This window comes from Oryx dammah, unplaced genomic scaffold, assembly GCF_014754425.2.
Source record: "Oryx dammah isolate SB20612 unplaced genomic scaffold, SCBI_Odam_1.1 HiC_scaffold_10, whole genome shotgun sequence".
Lineage (NCBI taxonomy): Eukaryota > Metazoa > Chordata > Mammalia > Artiodactyla > Bovidae > Oryx > Oryx dammah.
In genome coordinates, this window is record NW_024070194.1 from 71,711,070 (window position 1) to 71,734,733 (window position 23,664).

The 23,664-nt window shown below is 48.4% G+C and overlaps 1 protein-coding gene and 1 long non-coding RNA gene across 5 annotated transcripts in view; one reads left to right on the forward strand and one right to left on the reverse strand.

The window, feature by feature from the left end:
* The window catches only part of PFKFB3 (6-phosphofructo-2-kinase/fructose-2,6-biphosphatase 3), a 101,851-nt gene that overhangs the window by 72,705 nt on the left and 5,482 nt on the right, over positions 1-23,664 (reverse strand). Inside the window, exon 1 of one of the 4 annotated variants that reach the window (XM_040248253.1) lies at positions 1,579-1,667. The exons of the other annotated variants lie outside the window; for them this stretch is intronic. Within the exon in view, the coding sequence (XP_040104187.1) occupies positions 1,579-1,594 (16 nt within the window). The 5' untranslated portion in view covers positions 1,595-1,667. Of the gene's footprint in view, positions 1-1,578; positions 1,668-23,664 lie in introns of those variants that run through there. 4 annotated transcript variants of the gene reach the window in all.
* Positions 1,005-3,004, forward strand: LOC120869145. The gene is made up of 2 exons (XR_005722445.1): positions 1,005-1,071; positions 2,029-3,004. It is a non-coding gene; the product is annotated as an uncharacterized LOC120869145 (long non-coding RNA).

Genomic DNA, 23,664 nt, shown 5'->3' on the forward strand with positions numbered 1-23,664 from the left:
TGAGGACGGAGGTCTGCTGTGATGGAAGTCTGCTGTGAGGACGGAGGGAATCCTCCACAGGTGAACATTGGCTCAGCTGCCCTGGGACCTACTCCTCCCGCGCAAGGCTGGCTCCCTCCGAGTGAACGGAGGCTGTGCCCCCAGGAGTCTGCCTCTAAAGACCACACAGACGCAGTGGATAAATGGCCATTCACGCTGCAGCGACATGAGGTCAGGTGGGGACTCTGGGGAGTGCCCAGAGGCATGGCAGCCCCATTATATGGAATAATGGAGCCATTGAAGCCGGCCACTTTGGGACCACGAGCCATCCACCGAGGATCTGACTGAACCCTCAATCCCTGCGCTGAGCTGCCACCTACCTTCTCAACATCCCCCCAGGCCGGCATGCAGACCGTGCCCCTTCACAACCAGGACCTCACAGTGGCACCGTAGCAACCTCCGTTTAAGGGACAAAGGCCAACAGGGTAATCGGGGAAACACTAGCATTAATCTGACGATGAATCGAGATGATGAGAGAAGTGTAGAGACGGCCAGAAAGGTGGGTGGAGGCAGCGGGAGGAAGCCACGCAGCCAGTCCCCAGTTCCCAGGTGTTCGAGAGGGAGTCGCTGGCATGGGTCACTGGTACCCAGGTGGGTCTGAGTGAAAGTGGGTCCCCGAGCCCTTGCCAACAGAAACAGAAAAAGCAGGGGTCAATCAGACTGCTCTGTTTGGAAGGTAAACCGAGTCTGTTCCATCCATCCATCAGGGCTCCAACCTGAGGGTGGCGCGTCCTGGCCCAGCTCTTCAGCGCCCGGGGCACAGCAGGGCCTCCATCACCCCGCCAGGAAAATGGCCACGGGAGTAGCTGGCGCTTTTCTGCAGAGGAGCAGGGCCTGAAGGTGGGCCGGGTGGGAAGCTCGGCGCAGACTGCGGGGCACAGGGAGGCAGGTCTTGCCTGGTGGGCGGGCCGTTCCTCTGCCGGCTGCCCCGCGCACCGCTCACCCGTCCCACACGTCCCAGCTGACGCGCTCGTATTGCGGATGAAGAAACCGAGACTCCGGTCGGCTAAAGGACTTCCCGAGAGTCAGAGGGTAAGTAGAAAAGGCCGGAGGCAGGACTCCCACTCGGATCTGCTTCCACACCTGCATGCTCCCCCGCCCGTCTCTCCGGGAGGCTCGGACCTCAACCCGAGCGCGCCGCCGGGACCCGACGCTGCGAACCTCTCACCACCTCTGGCCGCCATAGAACACTCCCCTCCCAAATCTTCAGCCCGCCCGGAGAACCCGATTCCACCTGCATCTCAGAACTTGCTGCGGCGCGATCGGATCGGGGTTTGTCGAAGTACCGCGACCCACGCTCTGCGCGCGGCCTCTGCCGCGCGCGCTGCACACCGGCTCGGGCACGTGGGGGTCAGCCCACCGGGTGGCCGGAGGCGGCGACGCGGGGTCGGAGGGGCCGCGCGGAAGGAGAGGGGCATTGCGGGGGCCTGCGGACACACCGCGGCGCCCGGGTCCCCGCGCCCTACCGGCCTCCTCTGGCACCTGGCCGCTCAGATCTTCCGCCCCGGCCCGAGCGCGCTCCGCGGGGACCCCGCCTACCTTTTCGGAAGGGCATCGCGGAGAAGTGCTCCCGGGACACTGAGGCTGAGCGACGTCCGAGTGCCAGCCCCGTGGCTCGGGGGCGCCTGCGGGCGCCGGGTGTCGGGCGAGGGAGGGGAAAGGGACATATTTGGGCAAAGGCCGGCGCGTCACCGGCGGAGGGAGGAACCGCGGCGGAGCGGGAAGCGCGGCCCCAGGGCGGGCCTCGCGGAAACCGTTTAACCCTTGCGCTCCCGGTCGGCCGGCCGACGCCGGCAATCTCCCGGCTACTGCTAGGGTCCGGGTCCCGAGCTCTCCGACGCCCGGCCTGCCTCTCCTGACGCATCTGAGCGGAAACTCCTTATCGGGAACAAAATCTACTCCCTTATTAAAGCCTTCGGGCTGCTCGAGGGGCTTCATCCCTGGAAGTGTTGGGAGAACTTTATTCCATTTCAATCTTTTTGTCCTCAGGCCCAGGAGATGGCTCCAACGCTGGCTGAACTGATTTGAAATTAAATGAGGGCTGGAGGGAGCAAGCCACACGCACAGCTCAATAAGTATGTTAAAAAATAATGGTGGTAGTGGGACTTATGGAACTGTAACCCAGAGAATCGGGGGAGGGGCGTTGCCTCTCACATTACTGGTTTGCTTGCGAGACCAGCACCTGAGAAAATGCTTTATAATATTATGGACTCAAAAAGCCTCAAAGGCAGGTCATCCTTCCAGTCAAGTAGGAGTTAATTCCTGTGACAGGTGCTATTTCACGTTACAGTTTGAAGATGTTAGCACAATCTCCTGATCTAATATTTAAAGCATCCATGCAAATAGCAGTTGGCATTTCTATGTAGTGAAAACTACCAACCAGGTGAGCTGGAAAAGTCAAAGACAGTAGTGTGGTTAAAAAAATTTTTTTTTTTCTTAATCAGAATCAGAACCATTACTGGTTAATAGTCCTACCTACCTCCTCACCCCCCCACCCCCCCACCGCACCCTGTTTTGAAAGAAGGAAGTGGCCATTGGGTCAGACTGTCAAGGGCCCTGGTGGAGCCTTCTGGAAAGACACTGTTACATGGACCCAGCTAGAGAGTAGGCTAGTGAGCCCTGGTGACTGTGGGCGTCAGTCTGCCCACAGGAGCAGGAAGTGAGGGACAGGTGGGAGAGCCCCAGATTCAATTCCATGATCAGCTCCCTCTGCCCTTTTCTCCCACCGCGAGCATAATGCCTGGTGGCCGTGCACTTTACTCCATGGTCTGAGCTGCCACGGAAGGCAAATTGTATCTAAGTGCACAGATAAAGTGCACAGGAAAGCACATCACAGATGCAGACTGCTCTGAGTCACCGAAGCCAGAGGGCGTGCACCTTGCAATGACAGCACTTTTGTCCTTCTGGCTGGCACCTTGACTGCTCTATGGACTTGAGTGACTGTGAAATACAGTAAGAAATCTTTGGTCTTTTGTACTGGTTCTCGGCACACAGCTCCTAAAACCTTTGAAATCTCTGGAGTGATCTTCTGTATGCTAGTTAGAAGAGCAGTGGCCAGGAGCCCCTCGATAGTTTCGGGTTAGGAGCCGGTGGTCAGAAAGACCCAGCATGATTAGAGGACTGGAAATGGAGCTCAACCACCAATGGGCAATGATTTAATTAATCATACCTACAAAACAAATCCTCAGTCAAAACCCCACCATGGTGGGCTTGGGAGAGCTTCTGGGTGGTGGGCATGTGGAGGTGCTGGGAGGGCGGGGCACCCAAGGAGGCCTGGAGGTTCTCTGCCCCACCCCCCCTCACCTGCCCCCTTCATCTCTTCTGCGTGGCCGCTTCTGACTTGCATCCTCTACGTTAGCGTTAGTTGTTCAGTCATGTCCAACTCTTTGCAACCCCGTGGATTATAGCCCACCAGGCTCCTCTGTCCATGGAATTCTCCAAGCAAGAATACTGGGGTGGGTAGCCATTCCCTTCTCCAGGGGCTCTTCCTGGCCCAGGGATCGAACCTGCATCTCCTGCATTGCAGGCAAGTTTCTTTAGTATCTGAGCCACCATAATAGCGGTAAATACTTTTCTGGCTTCTGTGAGCCTGTCTAGCCAATTATCAAACCTGAAAGGATGGGGTTGGAGGAACCCCACACTTTGCAGCCGAATTCGACAGAAAATGGTACCCTGGGCAGTACTTGTGACAGGCGTCTCAAACGGGGCAGTCTTGAGGGACTAAGCCCGTAACCTGTGGGATATGGGCTAAACCCAGGTGATTTCACGACTGAGTTGAACTTCAGGACATCCAGTGGGACAAATGGCTGTTGGTGTGGAAAACCCACACGTTTGGTATCAGAAGGGCTGAGTAAAACCAGTTCAGATTCATGCAGCCTGATTGCTCCACTTTGAGTATAACGCAGAGTAGGAAACAGGACTCCTTACAGTCTGGTTTCCCTCCTATGTTCAGAGAGCAGCCCTCTCTGATTTTTGTGGTGTCTGTTTAACATCCCTGAGAACATTTGTTCTTTCACCACCAGTCAGAGGCAGCCAACAAGGACTGATGTCAACATACAATAACAGAGTACTTCTGCTTGTCCCTTGCAGAAGGGAGGAAATAGCCCAGGCAAGTTCCCACAAGAGGTAAGAGTGTCATGGACAGTGGGATTTGCTGAAGCACTAACTTATCACAGGCATTGCTGGTGGGCAGTGGGCTGGGGTGGTGGGTCATGGTCCTCTGGTTTGCAGATGTGGAGGAAAAGTCGGGAGCGATTTGAAATTTAGAATACGTTCCCAGGCCCTGTCACCAATGTAACATGAGTCATAAACTAAGTCATGTCATCAGTGTTCAGCAAATTTCAATTGTGTCAGCTGGCATTTCTGTCCTCAGTCTAATGGAGTATTGATTCAACGCTGCTTCTCTACTAAGGAGCTCTTAGTGCATCGAAGTGGCATTTTTAAAACCTACCCTAATTTATAGACCTGTGAGGAAACTCCAGGGCCTCCCCTAGTCCTCAGCTGATCATCAGTTTAGGGTGGTCACCATTAGCAGAATCATCTGAGGTCCTGAGGCCAGAGGCACTCAGCTTGCAGGCAGGAGAGGAGAAGAGGCTGAAGGGCTGCTCACTCAGACCGCTGGGCCTCAGCCCTTGTTTCTGATTCAGTCTGGGGTGGGGCCCAGCAACTGACCCATCTGTCAAGAAGCCCAGGTTATAAGGATGCTGCTGGTTCTCCTGGTTCAGACTGCGCTTAGAGAACCAAAAGGAAAGTGAAGCTTAGATGGGAGGCAGGGGACTGGAGGAGCCAGATCAGCATCTCCGGCTCTGTTTCCCCAGGATGTAAGCAGCCTTCTCCTGGCTTTGGTGCGCTGTGCCCAGGCTCTTGGCAGGAAGTGCCCAGGGCATAGCCTCTGATTTTCTCTCTGCAGGAAGAAAAGGGTCCCCACCCAGATTTCTTTTCTGATTCATAGGCAGAAGGCTTTCGTGTCCTCTCACAGGGACAGGAACACTCAAATAGGAAGAGATCCCCCGGAAACTCACCCATCCCACCTGCAGCCTTTCCTTCCCCAGGTATTTGGGCATCTGCATTTTCAAGCCTTGTCTCCCTGATCATAGAACGTTAGGCTTTGTCTCCTGGAGTTCCCAGGCCAAAGAAGGAACCTGGGAGATTTTGATGGGGGCCGGAAACAGTAGTAAAAAAGAGTGTATGAAGCCGGAAGGAAGAGGAGGGGGCCAGGGGAACGGCCCCACCCCACCTCCGCCAGACTCTCAGGGAGGAGAGTCCAGGGGCTGTCACGGCCTGGCCGCCTCTCACTCTTCCTGGCTCCTGGGTGTCTGCAGACCCACAGTCCGCACAGGGCAGGGCGGATGCAAAGAGCAGAGCTGAAGAGTGAGAATCCTCACTTCATGCTTCCTAAGCTGGGTGACAGCCCTCTTGGAGCCTCCGTGTTTGGTCCATAAATGGGGAAGCTGCCTTCTTCGTGGGTTGCTGTAAGGATTCGAACTCATGTTTGCCTGGAGCACAAGTGCCCAGTAAGAGGTATTAATAGTTATTAGTAACATTAATAATAATAGATCTGAAAGTGGAGAGAGGCTCTTTCCAGGGTCACTGAGTGGGAAGGGTCCCTGCAGAGGAGGTGAGTGATGGGAGCGCCTGGGGAGGCATGGGGTAGACGCACATGGCTGGCCCAAGGAACGTGGGGGCTGAGGTTCAAGGGGGTCAAGTGTAGCAAGAGGAGTCCAGCTGCAGGCGGATGAGCTCCCCTTGACCCTGCATTTTACCAAAAGGTGAGTATGTGTCTGTGTGTGACAATGAAAGGATCAATGATCCGCAGTATCAGAGCATGACTATTAAGTGTAGTTCTATGGAAATAGCCAAGACATGCATGGAAACAACAGAAATGTCCATCAACAGATGAACGGATACAGAAGATGTGGTACATATATTCAGCAAACTACCACTCAGCCATAAAAAGAATGAAGTAATGCCACTTGCAGCTACATTGATGAACCTAGATGATCACACTAAGTGAAGTCAGAAAAAAAAAAAAAAAAGACAAATACCATGTGATTTTACTTATACGTGGAATCTAAACTATGATACATATCTACAAAATAGAAACAGAATCACAGATATTGAGGACTTGTGTCTGCTAAGGGGTAGGGCGTTAGGGGAGGGGTAGACTGGGAGTCTGGGGTCAGCAGATGCAAAGTATTATTTATAGGATGGATAAACAGCAAGGTCCTACTACGGATTCAGTATCCTATGATGAACCATAATGGAAAAGAATATGAAAAAAGAATATATATGTGTATAACTGAGTCAGTTTGCTATGCAGGAAAAATTAACACAATGTTGTAAATCAACTATACTTCAATAAAATTTTAAAAATGAAGAACAGTGCTGTGGACATGTCTATATACTCATAGATCTTGGTTTCTAAATACCAATCTCTCAATAAAGGACCCAGGAGACCTTGGAGAATTGGAACAGGAAAGATGAGGGTGCCAGGAAATCATTAACCATTACACTGAGTTATGAACAAGTGACAGGGGCATGTCCAGAAGAGCCGGGGGCCAACCCAAAAGGGCTCCTCTGGGACAGTTTGGGCAACAAGATAAACCATGGTCGTAATGGGTTCTGACCCACAAAAGAAAGAAAGATTCCCTGAATCCACACTGAAGTAAATAAATAGGTAGGTGAGTAAACAAGTGGGACTGGAAGGAACACTCTTCCCCACAAATTCTAGGATTTGTAGAAATTGATGCTTTCTAGATTTACTGAAATTATTAGAATTCTAGCTAATAAATGTAGAAGGAATTATAGAACCAGGAATGTTTTGGCAAATCCCACAGCAGTAATTGTTTCACAGAAGAATCATCGGTAGTTGCTAAAATCAGTGAGCAAAAATACGGTGAGAAATAGGATACCAACAGGCTCACAGTCTTTCCCACAAGGTAATTATTCATGACAAAGGGGAAGAAGGCAGCTTTACGATGGAGAAACCAGGCAGCTGCTTTGGCCAAGGGATCGACGCGAACGCCTTCCCTGAGGGACCAAATGGGACCTCTTGACACAGTGCACTGAGAAAGACACAGCGTCACATCTTCTATGCTCCTGCCAAAAATCCGTACTCTGAATTTAATCTCGAGGAAACAGCCACCTAGAGTAAGGGGCATTCTACAAAATAACCAGTTGATACTTCTTCAAATACATCAAAATCATGAAGACGAAGACTGAGATGTTCTAGATGAAAGAGGGCTTCCTGCACTGCAACTGGACCACAACGGGGACGCCAGCAGGGCAGCTGGGGGAATGTATTCACTTCCAGACTTTTATAACTCTGCTGTGTTTATGCAACAGTTGGGGGATTGGAGTGAAGAGTTTTTGAGAATGCTGTGTACTGTGTACAACTTTTTTGTGAGTCTGAAATTAATTAAAAATGAAAAGGTTTAAAAAGTCAAAACATAATTATAGATGCTGGAGAGCTCACTAAATGAGAAGACTCCCAAACTGACTTGGCCGTGTGATCACCCGCCGGTTACCCTAGTGACTGGAACTGCCCAAGGGCCGGGTGGCCCAAATGCTGACAAACCCAGTGCCTTATCACTGCCCACCTACTGGGCCACAGTTCTGTAGGTCAGAGGTCACACAGCGGGACTGGGCTCTCTGCTCAGGGTCTCCCGAGGTTGAACCACGGTGTCAGCTGGGCTCAGGTCTCACCAGGAGGCTCTGGAGACAAACACGCTTCAGGGCCCTTTCTTGGAGGCAGAATTCAGTTCCCACAGTAACGAGAGCAAGGTCCCTGGGTCCTGCTGGCTGTCTGCGGGCCACACTCCACTCCCAGAAGCTGCCTGCGTTCCTGCCACGTGGCCCCTCCATCTTCAAGACCACGAATCCTTCTCATGCATTGAGCTCTGACGTCTGGGACCACTCAGACGGTGATCTGAGAAAACTCTCCACCTTAAAGAGTCAGGCCCACTCAGATAATTGCCCTCTCTTAGGGCCAGCTGGCTTACGATCTTAATTCTATCTGCAGTTTCCTCCTCGGCAGTACCTAGACTCATGTTTGCCATGATCGCTGCAGAGGTGAGTGTAGAGCAGAGCCAGGGGTCTTGGGGGCCACATGAGAATGCTGCCTACCACGGAGAGTAACCTCTTAAACGAAACACATATGTATGAACTGGCATGTGGATGGGAGAGCGGACTACCCACAGTGAGGCTGCCCCAGGGCCTCACAAGTGAGTCTGACCCAGCCCAGCCATGGCTGATTCTCAGAGGGGCCTCCTTTCTCTCTGAGCACTCCTCCTGCTTCTGCTGCTTGACCATGACATTGATAATGTCATCCGTTATCCTCTCTTCCAGCTGGAGTTGCAGAAATCAGAATTTAATCTCTAGGGGACAGAGCCTTTGCAAACCCTTGATTAATGTTCCCAAGGCAGGCGAGCACCTTTGTATCTCTTGCTCAACTGTGCCTGCAGCTTTGGGAGCAGTTACCGCTGTGCCTGCTGGTAACATGCACCCCGAGGCCAACCTGCTCCGTCGGGACGGTCACCCCTTTCTTCAGAAGTAAAGACTAGCTGAAGTGAGGCTCCAGTGGTCGGCCTTTTTGAGCTGCTCAGAGTTGAACTCGGGCCTTTGATGCCTGCGGGCCCCAGGGATGGGTTGACCTTGAGGAGGGAGCCGCTGAAAACATCAGAGTCCTAAAGGCCTCGGAGCATAACCAGTCTGCTGCTGGGAAGCCACTCCTGTGTCAGTGCAACCAAGCTTTTATTTAATGTTACAAAGGGCTTTCATGTGTTTTTTTCACTGCACTGACAAGTTTCTGAGTCAAGCAGTGTCTAGCATTCACTCCGTTTCGCTAATGACAAAGCTGGCCCCATGGGGGAAGTGGCTTGCCTTGGTGGCTGGGCCAGACCAAGACAGAACAGAGGCCCAAATCTCTAGGGAGCTGGGCTCTCTCTTGCCGTCAGTGTCCTTGGACGGGATGTCAGGATCCTCTGGGATTAGCTCAGCTGGGAATCGGGGGCCATCCAGTCTCGGTGTATTTTGTCTTGATAACCTATTTATGGCTGAGTAGCAAGGATGCCTCTTTCCCAGAAATCAGGCTAAACCTCTCGGGCCAAGTGGCGGCTTTCCACCCCATTACTGTTTGAGAATACACTGCTGCCTCTGAAGGGGAAAATAGGAGTCACTGTGATTTCAATTAGTCACATAATCACTTCTTGAGAAAAAGGGTACATGTTCCTTATTAGGGGACACTTCACTTTTAATAAAGATACTCGGGTCACAAGGTAACTAGCAGCAACAAGGGCGCTGGGCAGGCTGGCGCAGGCAGCGGTCACACGTAAACAGCCTAGAGGAAGTCGAGCTCTGGAGAAAATGATGCGGGCTGAGGGAAACGGCCTGGCCAGATGCAAAACTCATGCGAGGGAGGGGACTTGTGACTCAAGTGTTGCTGGAGACCACCGGTCACGCTGCAAGGACAGCCGACCTCTCATGCTATGCCTCCAGCTATAGGTCCCCTACCCCTTGTTTCATTCCTTCCTGAATCTTAACTTCCGGCACCTGTGGTCCTATTCAAAAGCAGAATGACTCCTTAATCCTGTTTATTCTCCCCTCAGCTTGAGCTCTGAGCCTGCCTGGTACATTGCTATTGCTAAGTCACTTCAGTCGTGTCCGACTCTGTGCGACCCTGTAGACGGCAGCCCACCAGGCTCCCCCGTCCTTGGGATTCTCCAGGCAAGAACACTGGAGTGGGTTGGCATTTCCTTCTCCAATGCATGAAAGCAAAAGGTGAAAGTGAAGTCACTCAGTCATGTCCGACTTAGCGACCCCATGGACTGCAGCCTCCCAGGCTCCTCCATCCATGGGATCTTCCAGGCAAGAGTACTGGAGTGCGGTGCCATTACCCATAGTAGGTGTCCAATGAACATTTATTGGATGAATGAAGGATGAATATTTAGAAGACTGTGCTCCTAAGGGCTTATAGCTATGACATTCATCTCTGTATCTCCAGCTCCAAAAGCCTGGTTCACTGTAGGTACACAACCATTGTTAAAGGAATTAGTCAGCCGATCACAAAGCTACCCTTGCTGAATATGGATTCTTATTTCTGTCTGGCTTGGACTCTAAATAACATTTTGTCCTCTGTGTCACTGGTCTCACACAATGTATGGCATGTGGAAAATGCTCAGTAAACATGGAAAAGTGCAATTTAATAAACAATACCTCCTAAGTTCAGTTCAGTTCAGTTGCTCAGTCGTGTCCAACTCTTTGAGACCCCCATGGACTACAGCACGCCAGGCCTCCCTCCCTGTTCATCACCAACTCCCGGAGTTTACTCAGACTCATGTCCATCGAGTCGGTGATGCCATCCAGCCATCTCATCCTCTGTCGTCCCCTTCTCCTCCTGCCCCCAATCCCTCTCAGTATCAGAGTCTTTTCCAATGAGTCAACTCTTTGCATGAGGTGGCCAAAGTACTGGAGTTTCAGCTTTAGCATCAGTCCTTCCAAGGAACACCCAGGACAGATCTCCTTTAATATGCTATCTAGGTTGGTCATAACTTTTCTTCCAAGTAGTAAGCGTCTTTTAATTTCATGGCTGCAGTCACCATCTGCAGTTATTTTGGAGCCCAGAAAATTAAAGTCAGCCACTGTTTCCACTGTTTCCCCATCTATTTCCCATGAAGTGATGGGACCAGATGCCATGATCTTAGTTTTCGGGATGTTGAGCTTTAAGCCAACTTTTTCACTCTCCTCTTTCACTTTCATCAAGAGGCTCTTTAGTTCCTCTTCGCTTTCTGCCATAAGGGTGGTGTCATCTGCATATCTGAGGTTATTGATATTTATCCCAGCAATCTTGATTCCAGCTTGTGCTTCTTCCAGCCCAGCATTTCTCATGATGTACTCTGCATATAAGTTAAATAAGCAGGGTAACAATATACAGCCTTGACATACTCCTTTTCCTATTTGGAACCAGTCTGTTGTTCCATGTTCAGTTCTAACCGTTGCTTCCTGACCTGCATACAGATTTCTCAAGAGGCAGGTCAGGTGGTCTGGTATTCCCATCTCTTGTAGAATTTTTCAGTTTGTGGTGATCCACAGTCAAAGGCTTTGGCATAGTCAATAAAGCAGAAATAGATGTTTTTCTGGAACTCTCTTGCTTCTTCCATGATCCCCAATGGATGTTGGCAATTTGATCTCTGGTTCCTCTGCCTTTTCTAAAACCAGCTTGAACATCAGGAAGTTCACAGTTCACGTATTGTTGAAGCCTGGCTTGGAGAATTTTGAGCACTACTTTACCAGCATGTGAGGTCAGTGCAATTGTGTGGTAGTTTGAGCATTCTTTGGCATTGCCTTTCTTTGGGATTGGAATGAAAACTGACCTTTTCCAGTCCTGTGGCCACTGCTGAGTTTTCCAAATTTGCTGGCATACTGAGTGCAGCACTTTCACAGCATCATCTTTCAGGATTTGAAATAGCTCAACTGGAATTCCATCACCTCCACTAGCTTTGTTCATAGTGATGCTTTCTAAGGCTCACTTGACTTCACATTCCAAAATGTCTAGCTCTAGGTGAGTGATCATACCATCATGATTATCTGGGTCGTGAAGATCTTTGTTGCATAGTTCTTCTGTGTATCCTTGCCACTTCTTAATATCTTCTGCTTCTGTTAGGTCCATACCATTTCTGTCCTTTAATGAGCCCGTATTTGTGTGAAATGTTCCCTTGGTATCTCTAAATCTCTTGAAGAGATCTCTAGTCTTTCCCATTCTATTGTTGTCCTCTATTTCTTTGCACTGATCACTGAGGAAGGCTTTCTTATCTCTCCTTGCTATTCTTTGGAACTCTGCATTCAAATGGATATATCTTTCCCTTTCTCCTTTGCTTTTCATTTCTCTTCTTTTCACAGCTATTTGTAAGGCCTCCTCAGACAGCCATTTTGCTTTTTTGCATTTCTTTTTCTTGGAGATGGTCTTGATCCCTGTCTCCTGCATAATGTCACGAACCTCTGCCCATAGTTTATCAGGCACTCTATCAGATCTAGTCTCTTAAATCTATTTCTCACTTCCACTGTATAATTATAAGGGATTTGATTTAGGTCATACCTGAATGGTCTGGTGGTTTTCCTACTTTCTTCAATTTAAGTCTGAATTTGGCAATATCATGATCTGAGCCACACTCAGCTCCTAGTCTTGTTTTTGCTGACTGTATAGAGCTTCTCCATCTTCGGCTGAAAAGAATATAATCAATCTGATTTCTGTGTTGACCATGTGTAGAGTCTTTTCTTGTGTTGTTTGAAGAGGGTGTTTGCTATGACCAGTGCGTTCTCTTGGCAAAACTCTGTTAGCCTTTGCCCTGCTTCATTTTGTAATCCAAGGCAAAATTTGCCTGTTACTCCAGGTGTTTCTTGACTTCCTACTTTTGCATCCCAGTCCCCTATAATGAAAAGGACATCTTTTTGGGTGTTAGTTCTAGAAGGTCTTGTAGGTCTTCATAGAACCGTTCAACTTCAGCTTCTTCAGCTTTACTGGTCGGGGCATAGACTTGGATTACCACGAAGAGATCATTCTGTTGTTTTTGAGATTGCACCCAAGTACTGCATTTCAGACTCTTGTTCACTCCATTTGTTGCTCTCCATTTTGTTGGCTCTTTTGTTGCTACTCCAGTTCTTCTAAGGGATTCTCACCCACAGTAATAGACATAATGGTCATCTGAGTTAAATTGACCATTCCAGTCCATTTTAGTTCGCTGATTCCTAAAATGTTGTTGTTCACCCTTGCCATCTCCTGTTTGACCACTTCCAATTTGCCTTGATTCATGGACCTAACATTCCAGGTTCTGATGCAATATTTCTCTTTACAGCATTGGACCTTGCTTCCATCACCAGTCACATCCACAAATGGCTGTTGTTTTTGCTTTGGCTCCATCTCTTCATTCTTTCTGGAGTTATTTCTCCACTATTCTCCAGTAGCATGTTGGGCACCTACCAACCTGGGGAGTTCATCTTTCACTGACCTATCTTTTTGCCTTTTCATACTGCTCATGGGGTTCTCAAGGCAAGAATACTGAAGTGGTTTGCCATTCCTTTCTCCAGTGGACCACATTTTGTCAGAACTCTCCACTATGACCCATCTGTCTTGGGTGGCCCTACATGGCATGACTCAGTTTCATTGAATTAGACAAGGCCATGGTCCATGTGATTAGACTGCTTAGTTTTCTGTGGTTTTCATTCTGTCTGGTCTCTGATGGAGAAGGATAAGAGACTTATGGAAGGTTCCTGATGGGAGAGACTGACTGAGGGGGAAACTGGGTCTTGCTCTGATGGGCAGGGCCATGCTCAGTAAATCTTAAATCCAATTATCTGTTGATGGGTGGAGCTCTGTTCCCTCCCTGCTATTTATCCGGGGCCAAACTATGGTGGAGGTAATGAAGATAATGGAGACCTCCTTCAAAAGGTCCCATGCAGGTCCTGCTGCACTTAGTGCCCCCAACCCTGCAGCAGGCCACCACCGTCCCATGCCTCTGCTGGAGACTCCTGGACACTCACAGGCAAGTCCAGGTCAGTCTCTTGTGAGGTCACTGCTCCCTTCTCCTGGGTCCTGGTGCCTTCCAAGAGCCTATTTCCTAGTCCTGTGTAAGGTCTGGCAGCTCTATCCTCCCAAGAGGGCTTATGCCATTCCCACATCTACTGCACCCAGAGCCCCTGGCCCTGTGGCAGTGCACTGCTGACCCATACCTCCACAGATGCTCAAACACAGTTCTGTCTCAGTCTCTGTGCAGTCCCTGGGTCCTGGTGTACGCAAGGTTTGTTTGAGCCCTCTGAGCATCTCTGGCGGGAATGGGGTTTGATTCTAAACGCAAACTCACCCCTCCTACCATCTTGCTGGGGCTTCTCCTTTGCCCTTGGGTGTGGGGTATCTCCTCAGCCGCTCCAGCACCTACATCTTACTGGGGTTTCTCTGACCTTGGACATGGGGTATCTCCTCACAGCTGCTCCAGCACTGACCGTCTTACTGGGGTTTCTCTCATCTTGGACGTGGGGTATCTCCTCATAGCTGCTCACTCCAGCAAAGCGCAGCTGCCACACCTGTTTTGGTTTTTTACAGTCCGTGCACTGACCAAGTTCTTTTCCCACTATCCAGAGACTACATTTTCCATAATAAAAGTAGCATGACCTTGCCTCTGGCCCAAGGGAGAAAGGCCTCCTAATACCTCCTATACTCTATATTAAAAAAAAATAATCCAGAGAGCTATGAATTTCAGATCTCTAACTCTGTACCAGTCTGGGATTTTTCTAACTGCAAGTTACAGAAACCTGGGTCTGCTGTGACTTATTAAGAAAAGGTTCCTCTTTTGTGGGGAAACAGTCCAGAGGTGAGCAGTTCAGAGCTGGTGATGAGGCTACAGGTTCTGTCCCGTCAACCATGGCAAGTGAGCTTGTTGCCCACAGTGCAGCCACTGCTGCACCTCCGGGTGCTGGGGCCACGTGGCACAAGCTGCAACAGGGACACAGGGTTGCACCAGCTCACCTTTCCCCTTTACCAGGAAAGCAAAAGCGCTGCCTGGAAGGCCTAACGTGGTCCTACGTTCACCCCATGAGGCAGACTTAAGGCTTGCTGCTGGGGAAGCAGAAAGTGTGTCTCCTAGGGTAGAGCAGGCAGAAAAAGGAAGGCCAGGGGACAGTATGTGACCCCAGTGTGTGGGGAGGAGGGCATCTGGAGCCTTTTCAGTCTTGTTCAGGATCATGAGGAGAAGCAGGCTCTGTAGGATATTCAGGTTCTTCCATTCCCAGTCATGAGAACTTATTCAAAGCAAAGATTCTAGACAAGCACCGATCATGGACCCAGGGTTTTAAAACATCTGGCTAAAATGAACTAAAATGGGCTTCCCTTGTGGCTCAGCTGATAAAGAGAGCAATGTGGGAGACCTGGATTTGATCCCTGGGTTGGGAAGATGCCTTGGAGAAGGGAAAGGCTACCAACTCCAGTATTCTGGCCTGGAGAATTCCATGGGGTGGCCAAAAGTCAGACACGACTGAGCAACTTTTACTTCACTCAAAATGAACTGATGTCCATGATCAGCTTGGAGTTCATGGTCGACTTGCTCTCTCCTAGGTTAAGTCAGTGTCCACAACTTTGCTAACAGAGGACGCTGAGCAGCCCATGTCTGGTCAATGGACTTAGAACTGAACACTGATGAGGATGTGGAACTCAAGCCCTCATCCCCCTCTGTTGGGTGGAAGGAGTTTGCCTGCCTTTCAGGGAAGACTGACGAGCCAAGTAAACACTGAAGTTTGGGCGTGGATGACGGCCTTTCAATGGCTTTAGCAAAGGGTTCGTACTTTGGGAGTTTTTGTTTTAATATGCTCTAATGTTTCAACAGAAGCAGAAGATCTTAAGAAGAGGTGGCAAGAATACACAGAACTGTACAAAAAAGATCTTCATGACCCAGATAATCACGATGGTGTGATCACTCACCTACAGGCAGACATCCTGGAATGTGAACTCAAGGGGGCCTTAGAAAGCATCACTACGAACAAAGCTAGTGGAGGTGATGGAATTCCAGTTGAGCTATTTCAAATCCTGAAAGATGATGCTGTGAAAGTGCTGCACTCAGTATGCCAGCAAATTTGGAAAACTCAGCAGTGGCCACAGGACTGGAAAAGGTCAGTTTTCATTCCAATCCCAAAGAAAGGCAATGCCAAAGAATGCTCAAACTACCGCACAATTGTACTCATCTCACACGTTAGTAAAGTAATGCTCAAAATTCTCCAAGCCAGGCTTCAGCAATACGAGAACCGTGAACTTCCTGATGTTCAAGCTGGTTTTAAAAAAGGCAGAGGAACCAGAGATCAAATTGCCAACATTCGCTGGATCATCAAATAAGCAAGAGAGTTCCAGAAAAACATCTATTTCTGCTTTATTGACTACGCCAAAGCCTTTGACTGTTGTGGATCACAATAAACTGTGGAAAATTCTGAAAGATGAGAATACCAAACCCCCTGACCTGCCTCTTGAGAAACCTATATGCAGGTCAGGAAGCAACAGTTAGAACTGGACATGGAACAACAGACTGGTTCCAAATAGGAAAAGGAGTATGTCAAGGCTGTATATTGTCACCCTGCTTATTTAACTTCTATGCAGACTACATCGTGAGAAACGCTGGGCTGGAAGAAGCACAAGCTGGAATCAAGATTGCTGGGATAAATATCAATAACCTCAGATATGCAGATGACACCCCCCTTATGGCAGAAAGTGAAGAGGAACTAAAAAGCCTCTTGATGAAAGTGAAAGAGGAGAGTGAAAAAGTTGGCTTAAAGCTCAACATTCAGAAAACTAAGATCATGACATCTGGTCCCATCACTTCAAGGGAAATAGATGGGAAAACAGTGGAAACAGTGTCAGACTTTATCTTGGGGGCTTCAAAATCACTGCAGATGGTGACTGCAGCCTTGAAATTAAAAGATGCTTACTCTTTGGAAGGAAAGTTATGACTAACGTAGATAGCATATTAAAAAGCAGAGATACTGCTTTGCCAACAAAGGTCTGTCTAGTCAAGGCTATGGTTTTTCCAGTAGTCATGTATGATGTGAGAGTTGGACTGTGAAGAAAGTTGAGTGCTGAAGAATCGATGCTTTTGAACTGTGGTGTTGGAAGGAGATCCAACCAGTCCATCCTAAAGGAGATCAGTCCTGGGTGTTCATTGGAAGGACTGATGCTAAAGCTGAAACTCCAGTACTTTGGCCACCTCATGTGAAGAGTTGACTCATTGGAAAAGACCCTGATGCTGGGAGGGATTGGGGGCAGGAGGAGAAGGGGACAGGATGAGATGGCTGGATGGCATCACCAACTGGATGGACATGTGGTTGGATATACTCTGGGAACTGGTGATGGACAGGGAGGCCTGGTGTGCTGCGATTCATGGGGTTGCAAAGAGTCAGACTCGACTGAGTGACTGAACTGAACTGAACTGAACTGAACCGAATGTTTTAATGGTACTCTAAAAGCTGGAAAAAGAAAAGGGAAGAAAACAAAAAACAAAAAACTTCTAAGCCTGGGGTTTTTCAGGCTAATTATCCCTTCATCTGTTTGTCAGCATTATGGTTTTCATATTTTAGAACTGTATTTGTTCCCTCATTTTCAATGTGGATTTGGGACAGCTGATATACTTTTTAAATTTATGTTACTGCCTAACAAAATGGTAAGCAATTCATAAATATTTACTCAGAGCCTAACTGGTATAAAGATACATGATTTCCCTGAATTCATTTTTCAACCTGCCCCAATAAACAAACAAATTACACAAGCTGGCTTAAATGACTCCTCTCTGCCAACAAGCAGAGAGATGGCATCTTCCAACACTGGGAAAAGCAAGTTCTATCACTCCTCCCTGCCTCGCCCAATACTTTTCAAGTTGACTTCTTTCAAAAAGAAGTTAAACATCTTACTCTAGCCTGTTCCTCCCTCTAAGCCCTGGGAAGACAAAATGTTTCAACATAATTAAACTCGATAAGAGCCATCAAATAGTACTGTAGTGGCACCACCCAGCTGGCAATGTTATTTCAGTCTCTGGACACAACTTCTGGGTCTGCCCCCAAGGGCTGTCATTAGTAGGAAGGGACCAGCTATTCCAAATGAGAGGTGTGTGGGTGATTGGTGGGAAACCTAAAAGGACATGCGAGGAGGAAAGTTTATTTTTGTCAGAAAAACAGGCATGATCGCCTGGAGGAAAAAGCATTGCCTTTAGTCCTGCATAGTCATTGTTATGAAACTAACACAACTAGTGAGATGTGGCAAATGTGGAAATTATACACCAGCCTTCTTGAGTTTTATAAGCAACCGTCCACTGTGAAGTGTGCAGACAATCAGAGAAACTGTCAGCTCTCCTGAGGAAAGGAATGGAGTCTCGGACTAGAGGGCTTTCTTCCCTGGTGGCTCCGTGGCAACGAACCTGCCTGCACTGCAGGAGACTCCAGTTCAATCCCTGGGTGGGTCAGAAGATCCCCTAGAGGAGGAAACGGCACCCCACTCCAGTCTTCTTGCCTGGAAAATCTCATGTACAGAGGAGCCTGGTGGGCCACAGTCCATGGGGTCACGAAGAGTAGGGCACGAATGCATGCACATACGGCCGGCTAGAAGTGCTCAGGAGGAGGCCATCCGGCATCAGGCCCTGCTGTTGGGTCGGCAGGACTTTGTGCTGCAAGAGCAGGCATTCGCGAGAAGGCGCGAGGGCGGGCTCAGGGCAGGAGCCTGAGGACGGCAGTGCCTTCCAGCCTGTGCACCGTCTCCATCTGTGGTCCCAGCTCCCATGTCACCCCTCTACCCACACCAAGCTCTGGATTCCAGCTGAGACGTGACTAAGCCCTTCCTACACCTCCCTCACAAGGGTGTGTGTGTGCACACGCGTGCATCCTAAGTCGCTTCACTCATATTTCACCCTGCTACCCTATGGATGGTAGCCCGCCGGGCTCCTCTGTCCATGGGCTTTCCCAGGCAAGAACACTGGAGTGGGGTGCCATTTCCTCCTCCAGGGGATCTTCTGACCCATCCAGGGACTGAACCCACCTCTCCCACAGCTCCAGCACTGCACGAGGATTCTTTACCGCAGAGCTACTGGGGAAGTCCAATGGGGGGTGGGAGGGGTGGGTAGTAATAGCCAAAGAGAAGACAACTGTGAGGAAAAGCTTGAGAGGACCACGACCTGCACAGGCAGGAGGAGGCTCCCCTCAGTGGGAATGCCTGGAACGGACTGCCGAGAGAGCAGCAAAGTGAGTCAGAGATCTGCGTCAGCGAGAAGACGACGACCCACTGCACCAGGCACAAGCAAGGCAACAGAGGCAGAAAACTCTCCTCCTCCAGCCTTCTCCCAGCCTCCCTCAGGCTTTCTATGGGACCAAGGATGTTATTCTTAGTGACCGCCATGTCTCCCCTTTCGTGTTATCTGATAACATCCAGACTTAAGAAAACGTTGCAAGAAACCCTAACTTTTTTCATGCCTTTAGGGGCTTAGAAAAGCCCCCACAGGAGAGAGCATGGAGAACGCATCTGGAATAACAGCGAGGAGGAGACTCCGTGACACCCGGATGCGCACGCGGGAGAGGAGAGCGCCACTCTCTGTGGACGAGGGCAGCCTGGACAGGGTTGGGAGGCTTGGCTGTGTGCTTGCAAAGGGGCAGACGTGAAGCACCATCACTTCCCTTGAGCTTCTCAGGTAACCAACAGCCTGCATCTTATTTATTTTTTTAAGTCATCTTTAGAGTTCTTCAGTCATCTCTGGTTCCTACGAACCTAGGTCACTTTTTAAGAGAATATATAATCAAGACATTTAGAAAATCATTTAATAAGCACAGTAGGTTTTAGAGATACACTTAAGAAACTACTTCTTACATATCATGGGGAAATAAAGACAACCCACCCTGACTGTGGAAGATTGCTGGTTGCCTGCTTAATACCCATTAACCCTCTTTTTCTCAGAAAGAGAACTTCCAAGGTTTAGCAGGACACGAAGCTATCTGAAAAGAGGTTACATCCCCAGCCTCCTTTTCAGCTGACCGTGCATCTGACAGAGTTTCATCTGATATAACACAAACTGAAATAATGGACTGTTTCTCAAAGAACAGATGGCATGTGCCTCTGTAAACTCTTCATCCTCTCTTTCTCTTTCCTGCAGGTGGGAGGCAAATGAGATGGCTGGAACTTAGGCAGTCTTCACAGACCATGAGTAGAAGGCATGTGCTGAACATGATGGGGCGATCAGATAGGCAGCCGCTGGGCTCCTGATACTCTCATCTGGGCCCCTCAAATGGCTTGTCTTGGAACTCTTCTATGACAGACAATAACACGTCTTTTATTTCTAGCTTATTTAAGCTATGGTACTGGGGTGAACAGTATCCCCCAATTTATGTCCACCCAGAACCTCAGAATGTGACCTTCTTTGGGAATAGGCTCTTTGCAGACGCAATTAGTCAAGATGAGAGCAAACCAGATTTGAGTGACCCTAAATCTCAGCAGTGGCCACAGGACTGGAAAAGGTCAGTTTTCATTCCAATCCCAAAGAAAGGCAATGCCAAAGAATGCTCAAACTACCACACAATTGCACTCATCTCACATGTTAGTAATGCTCAAAATTCTCGAAGCCAGGCTTCAACAATACGAGAACCGTGAACTTCCTGATGTTCAAGCTGGTTTTAGAAAAGGCAGAGGAACCAGAGATCAAATTGCCAACATCCGCTGGATCATCAAAAAAGAGAGTTCCAGAAAAACATCTATTTCTGCTTTATTGACTACGCCAAAGCCTTTGACTGTTGTGAATCACAATAAACTGTGGAAAATTCTGAAAGAGATGGGAATACCAGACCACCTGACCTGCCTCTTGAGAAACCTGTATGCAGGTCAGGAAGCAACAGTTAGAACTGGACATGGAACAACAGACTGGTTCCAAATAGGAAAAGGAGTATGTCAAGGCTGTATATTGTCACCCTTCTTATTTAACTTCTATGCAGAATACATCATGAGTAACGCTGGGCTGGAAGAAGCACAAGCTGGAATCAAGACTGCCGGGAGAAATATCAATAACCTCAGATATGCAGATGACACCCCCCTTATGGCAGAAAGTGAAGAGGAACTAAAAAGCCTCTTGATGAAAGTGAAAGAGGAGAGTGAAAAAGTTGGCTTAAAGCTCAACATTCAGAAAACGAAGATCATGGCATCTGGTCCCATCACTTCATGGCAAATACATGGAGAAACAGTGGAAACAGTGTCAGACTTTATTTTTGGGGGCTCCAAAATCACTGCAGATGGTGACTGCAGCCACAAAATTAAAAGACGCTCACTCCTTGGAAGGAAAGTTATGACCAACCTAGATAGCATATTCAAAAGCAGAGACATTACTTTGCCAACAAAGGTCCATCTAGTCAAGACTATGGTTTTTCCTGTGGTCATAGATGTATTTGAGAGTTGGATTGTGAAGAAGGCTGAGCGCCAAAGAATTGATGCTTTTGAACTGTGGTGTTAAAGACTCTTGAGAATCACTTGGACTGCAAGGAGATCCAACCAGTCCATCCTAAAGGAGACCAGTCCTGGGTGTTCATTGGAAGGACTGATGCTAAAGCTGAAACTCCAGTACTTTGGCCACCTCATGTGAAGAGCTGACTCATTGGAAAAAACTCTGATGCTGGGAGGGATTGGGGGCAGGAGGAGAAGGGGATGACAGAGGATGAGATGGCTGGATGGCATCACTGACTTGATGGATGTGAGTCTGAGTGAACTCCGGGAGTTGGTGATGGACACAGAGGCCTGGTGTGCTGCGATTCATGGAGTCGCAGAGTCAGACACGACTGAGCGACTGAACTGAACTGAACTGAAATCCAAGATGACCGGTGTCCTTGTAAGGAAAGAGATGCCTAGACAGAACGCCACAGGATCAAGGTCAGCAAACTGCATGACTGGCCACAGCCGCCAGAAGAAAGGAAGAGGCCGTTAGAGAGAGCTCAGCCCTATTGACACCTTGATTTCAGAATTGTAGCTTCCAGCACTGTGGGAGAAAAAACGTCTGCTGTTTTCAGCCCCCCAGTTTGTCATCATTTGCTATGGCAGCCCCAGGAAACCGGTACAGCTCCTGTTCTATGTTTTGTCTTTGTTACGCAAGGCCTAGCCCAACCCTCTGTATTAACCTTGCAGAACCATCGCTTTTTTCATCTCTATGCCAACATCACTGTTCACTCAGGGATGGGAAATTCTGCTGGCAAATGGCTGATGGTTTCCACTGACTTAAAGGAGATAAAGGTTTTATTACCAGCTCCTCTAACTCTGCCCAGAACTTCCTCCCTGCACCTCCCACTGGGACTCAGCAGTGCTCTGTGACCAGCTTTCTGCACCACTAATAAAAAAATGCATGACAGTTGGCTCTTCATATCCACAGGTTCCACATCTGTAGATTCAACCAGCTACAGATGAAAATATCTGAAAAAACTTCCAGAAAAAAGTTCCAAGAAGCAAAACTTTAATTTGCCCCATGCTGGCAACTATGCAGCATTTACATTATTAGGTAGTATAAGTAATCTGGAGATGATTTAAAGTATATGGGAGCATGTGGGTAGGCTATATGCAAATTCTATGCCATTTTATATTACAGACTTGTGTATCCTAGACTTTAGTATTCTAGGAGTAGGAGGGGAGTGTGTGTACCCTGGAACCAATGCCCCTTGGATACCAAAGGATGGCCTTAGAGGAAAGGAAGGCAGAGCAGGACAGCTGTCCAGTTAGGAAGGTCACTCAGAGCTTCCTCTCTAACATTCAGGTTCTCTTCCACGCTTGTGCCCTCATCCCTCTGTGCCCTCTCCTGTCCTCCTCTCCCTGAGCCATCCCGGACCCCAGTCACAGACTGCTAACTGGGAAGTACATTCAGAGCCATCTAAAGGAGCTGTGGTAACTAAGTCTTCTATGCCCAAACTTCAGATTCATAACTGTACTAATTCCAAAAATAAAACAGAATGACCAGCACCAGAGCTGGGTAACTGCCATGTTAGAGGCGCTTTCTGTGCAGACTGAGAGATCCTTGCTCTTGGCTCCTCCTCCTGATGTAATGGCAGATGTCAACCTGACGGGCACACACAGCCCTTGCTGTCAGCGTAAGCCAAGGCTCCCTGTTGCAGCAACAACAACCCGCAAGAACGTGTGTGTCAAGTTCTTTTCCCAACACTGGATGACTGCACTCGTCTCTCAATCTTCAAGTACCTTAATACCTCTGATGCACTACTGCCCTGCTCTGAGTGTCTCCTCAGGCATAGAAGCCCGCTTTTAAATGATGCAAATGAGCTTATTTACAAAACAAACAGACTCACAGATTTAGAGAATGAATTTATGGTTACGAAGTAGGGGGAGGCATTGTTAGTTGGGGATGGACATGTACAACTGCTATACTTAAAACATAACCAACAAGGACCTACTGTATAGCACAGTGTTATATAACAACCTAATTGGGAAAACAATCTGAAAAACAATAGATACATGCATATGTACTGGGTTGGCAAAAGTTCATTAAGGTTCTTCCATAACATCTTGTGGAAACACCCAAACAAGCTTTTTGGCCAACCCAATATAACTGAATCATTTTGCTGTTCACCTGAAACTATCACAGCATTGTTAATCAACTAGACTCCAATAAAAAAAAAAAGTTAAAAAAAAATAATAAACCCTTTTACTGATGGCAGAAGTTAGAACAGACAGCAAAAAAAAAGTTTCCTTTGGGTTTATTGATACACATTATCAATTCCCTTAAAACACCACAAACCTTAACTTACTGATACAAAGGTGGAAAAAGTCAAGAATAATTGTGCAAAAGTCACACCAAAAACGTTCAGAGCTCAAAGAAGTTGTCACTCCTTCATTAAACAGAGACTAGAGCGCCTACTCTGTGCCCACTGACGCCGGGCATGTTGGCAGTGTGGACACTTTTTGCACAGTCTGGGGCCAGTGGGGTGCAGATTGGCAGCCACATGGGCTCCATAACAAACTAATACAAGGTCCAGGAAGAGATCCAATGAAGGAAGGGGAGGGAATTATCAAAGCAAAATGATATGATGGATTTCCAGGGTATGAACTCAAAGGACGTGAATTCCAGGCTGAAAGAGTCTGTCTCC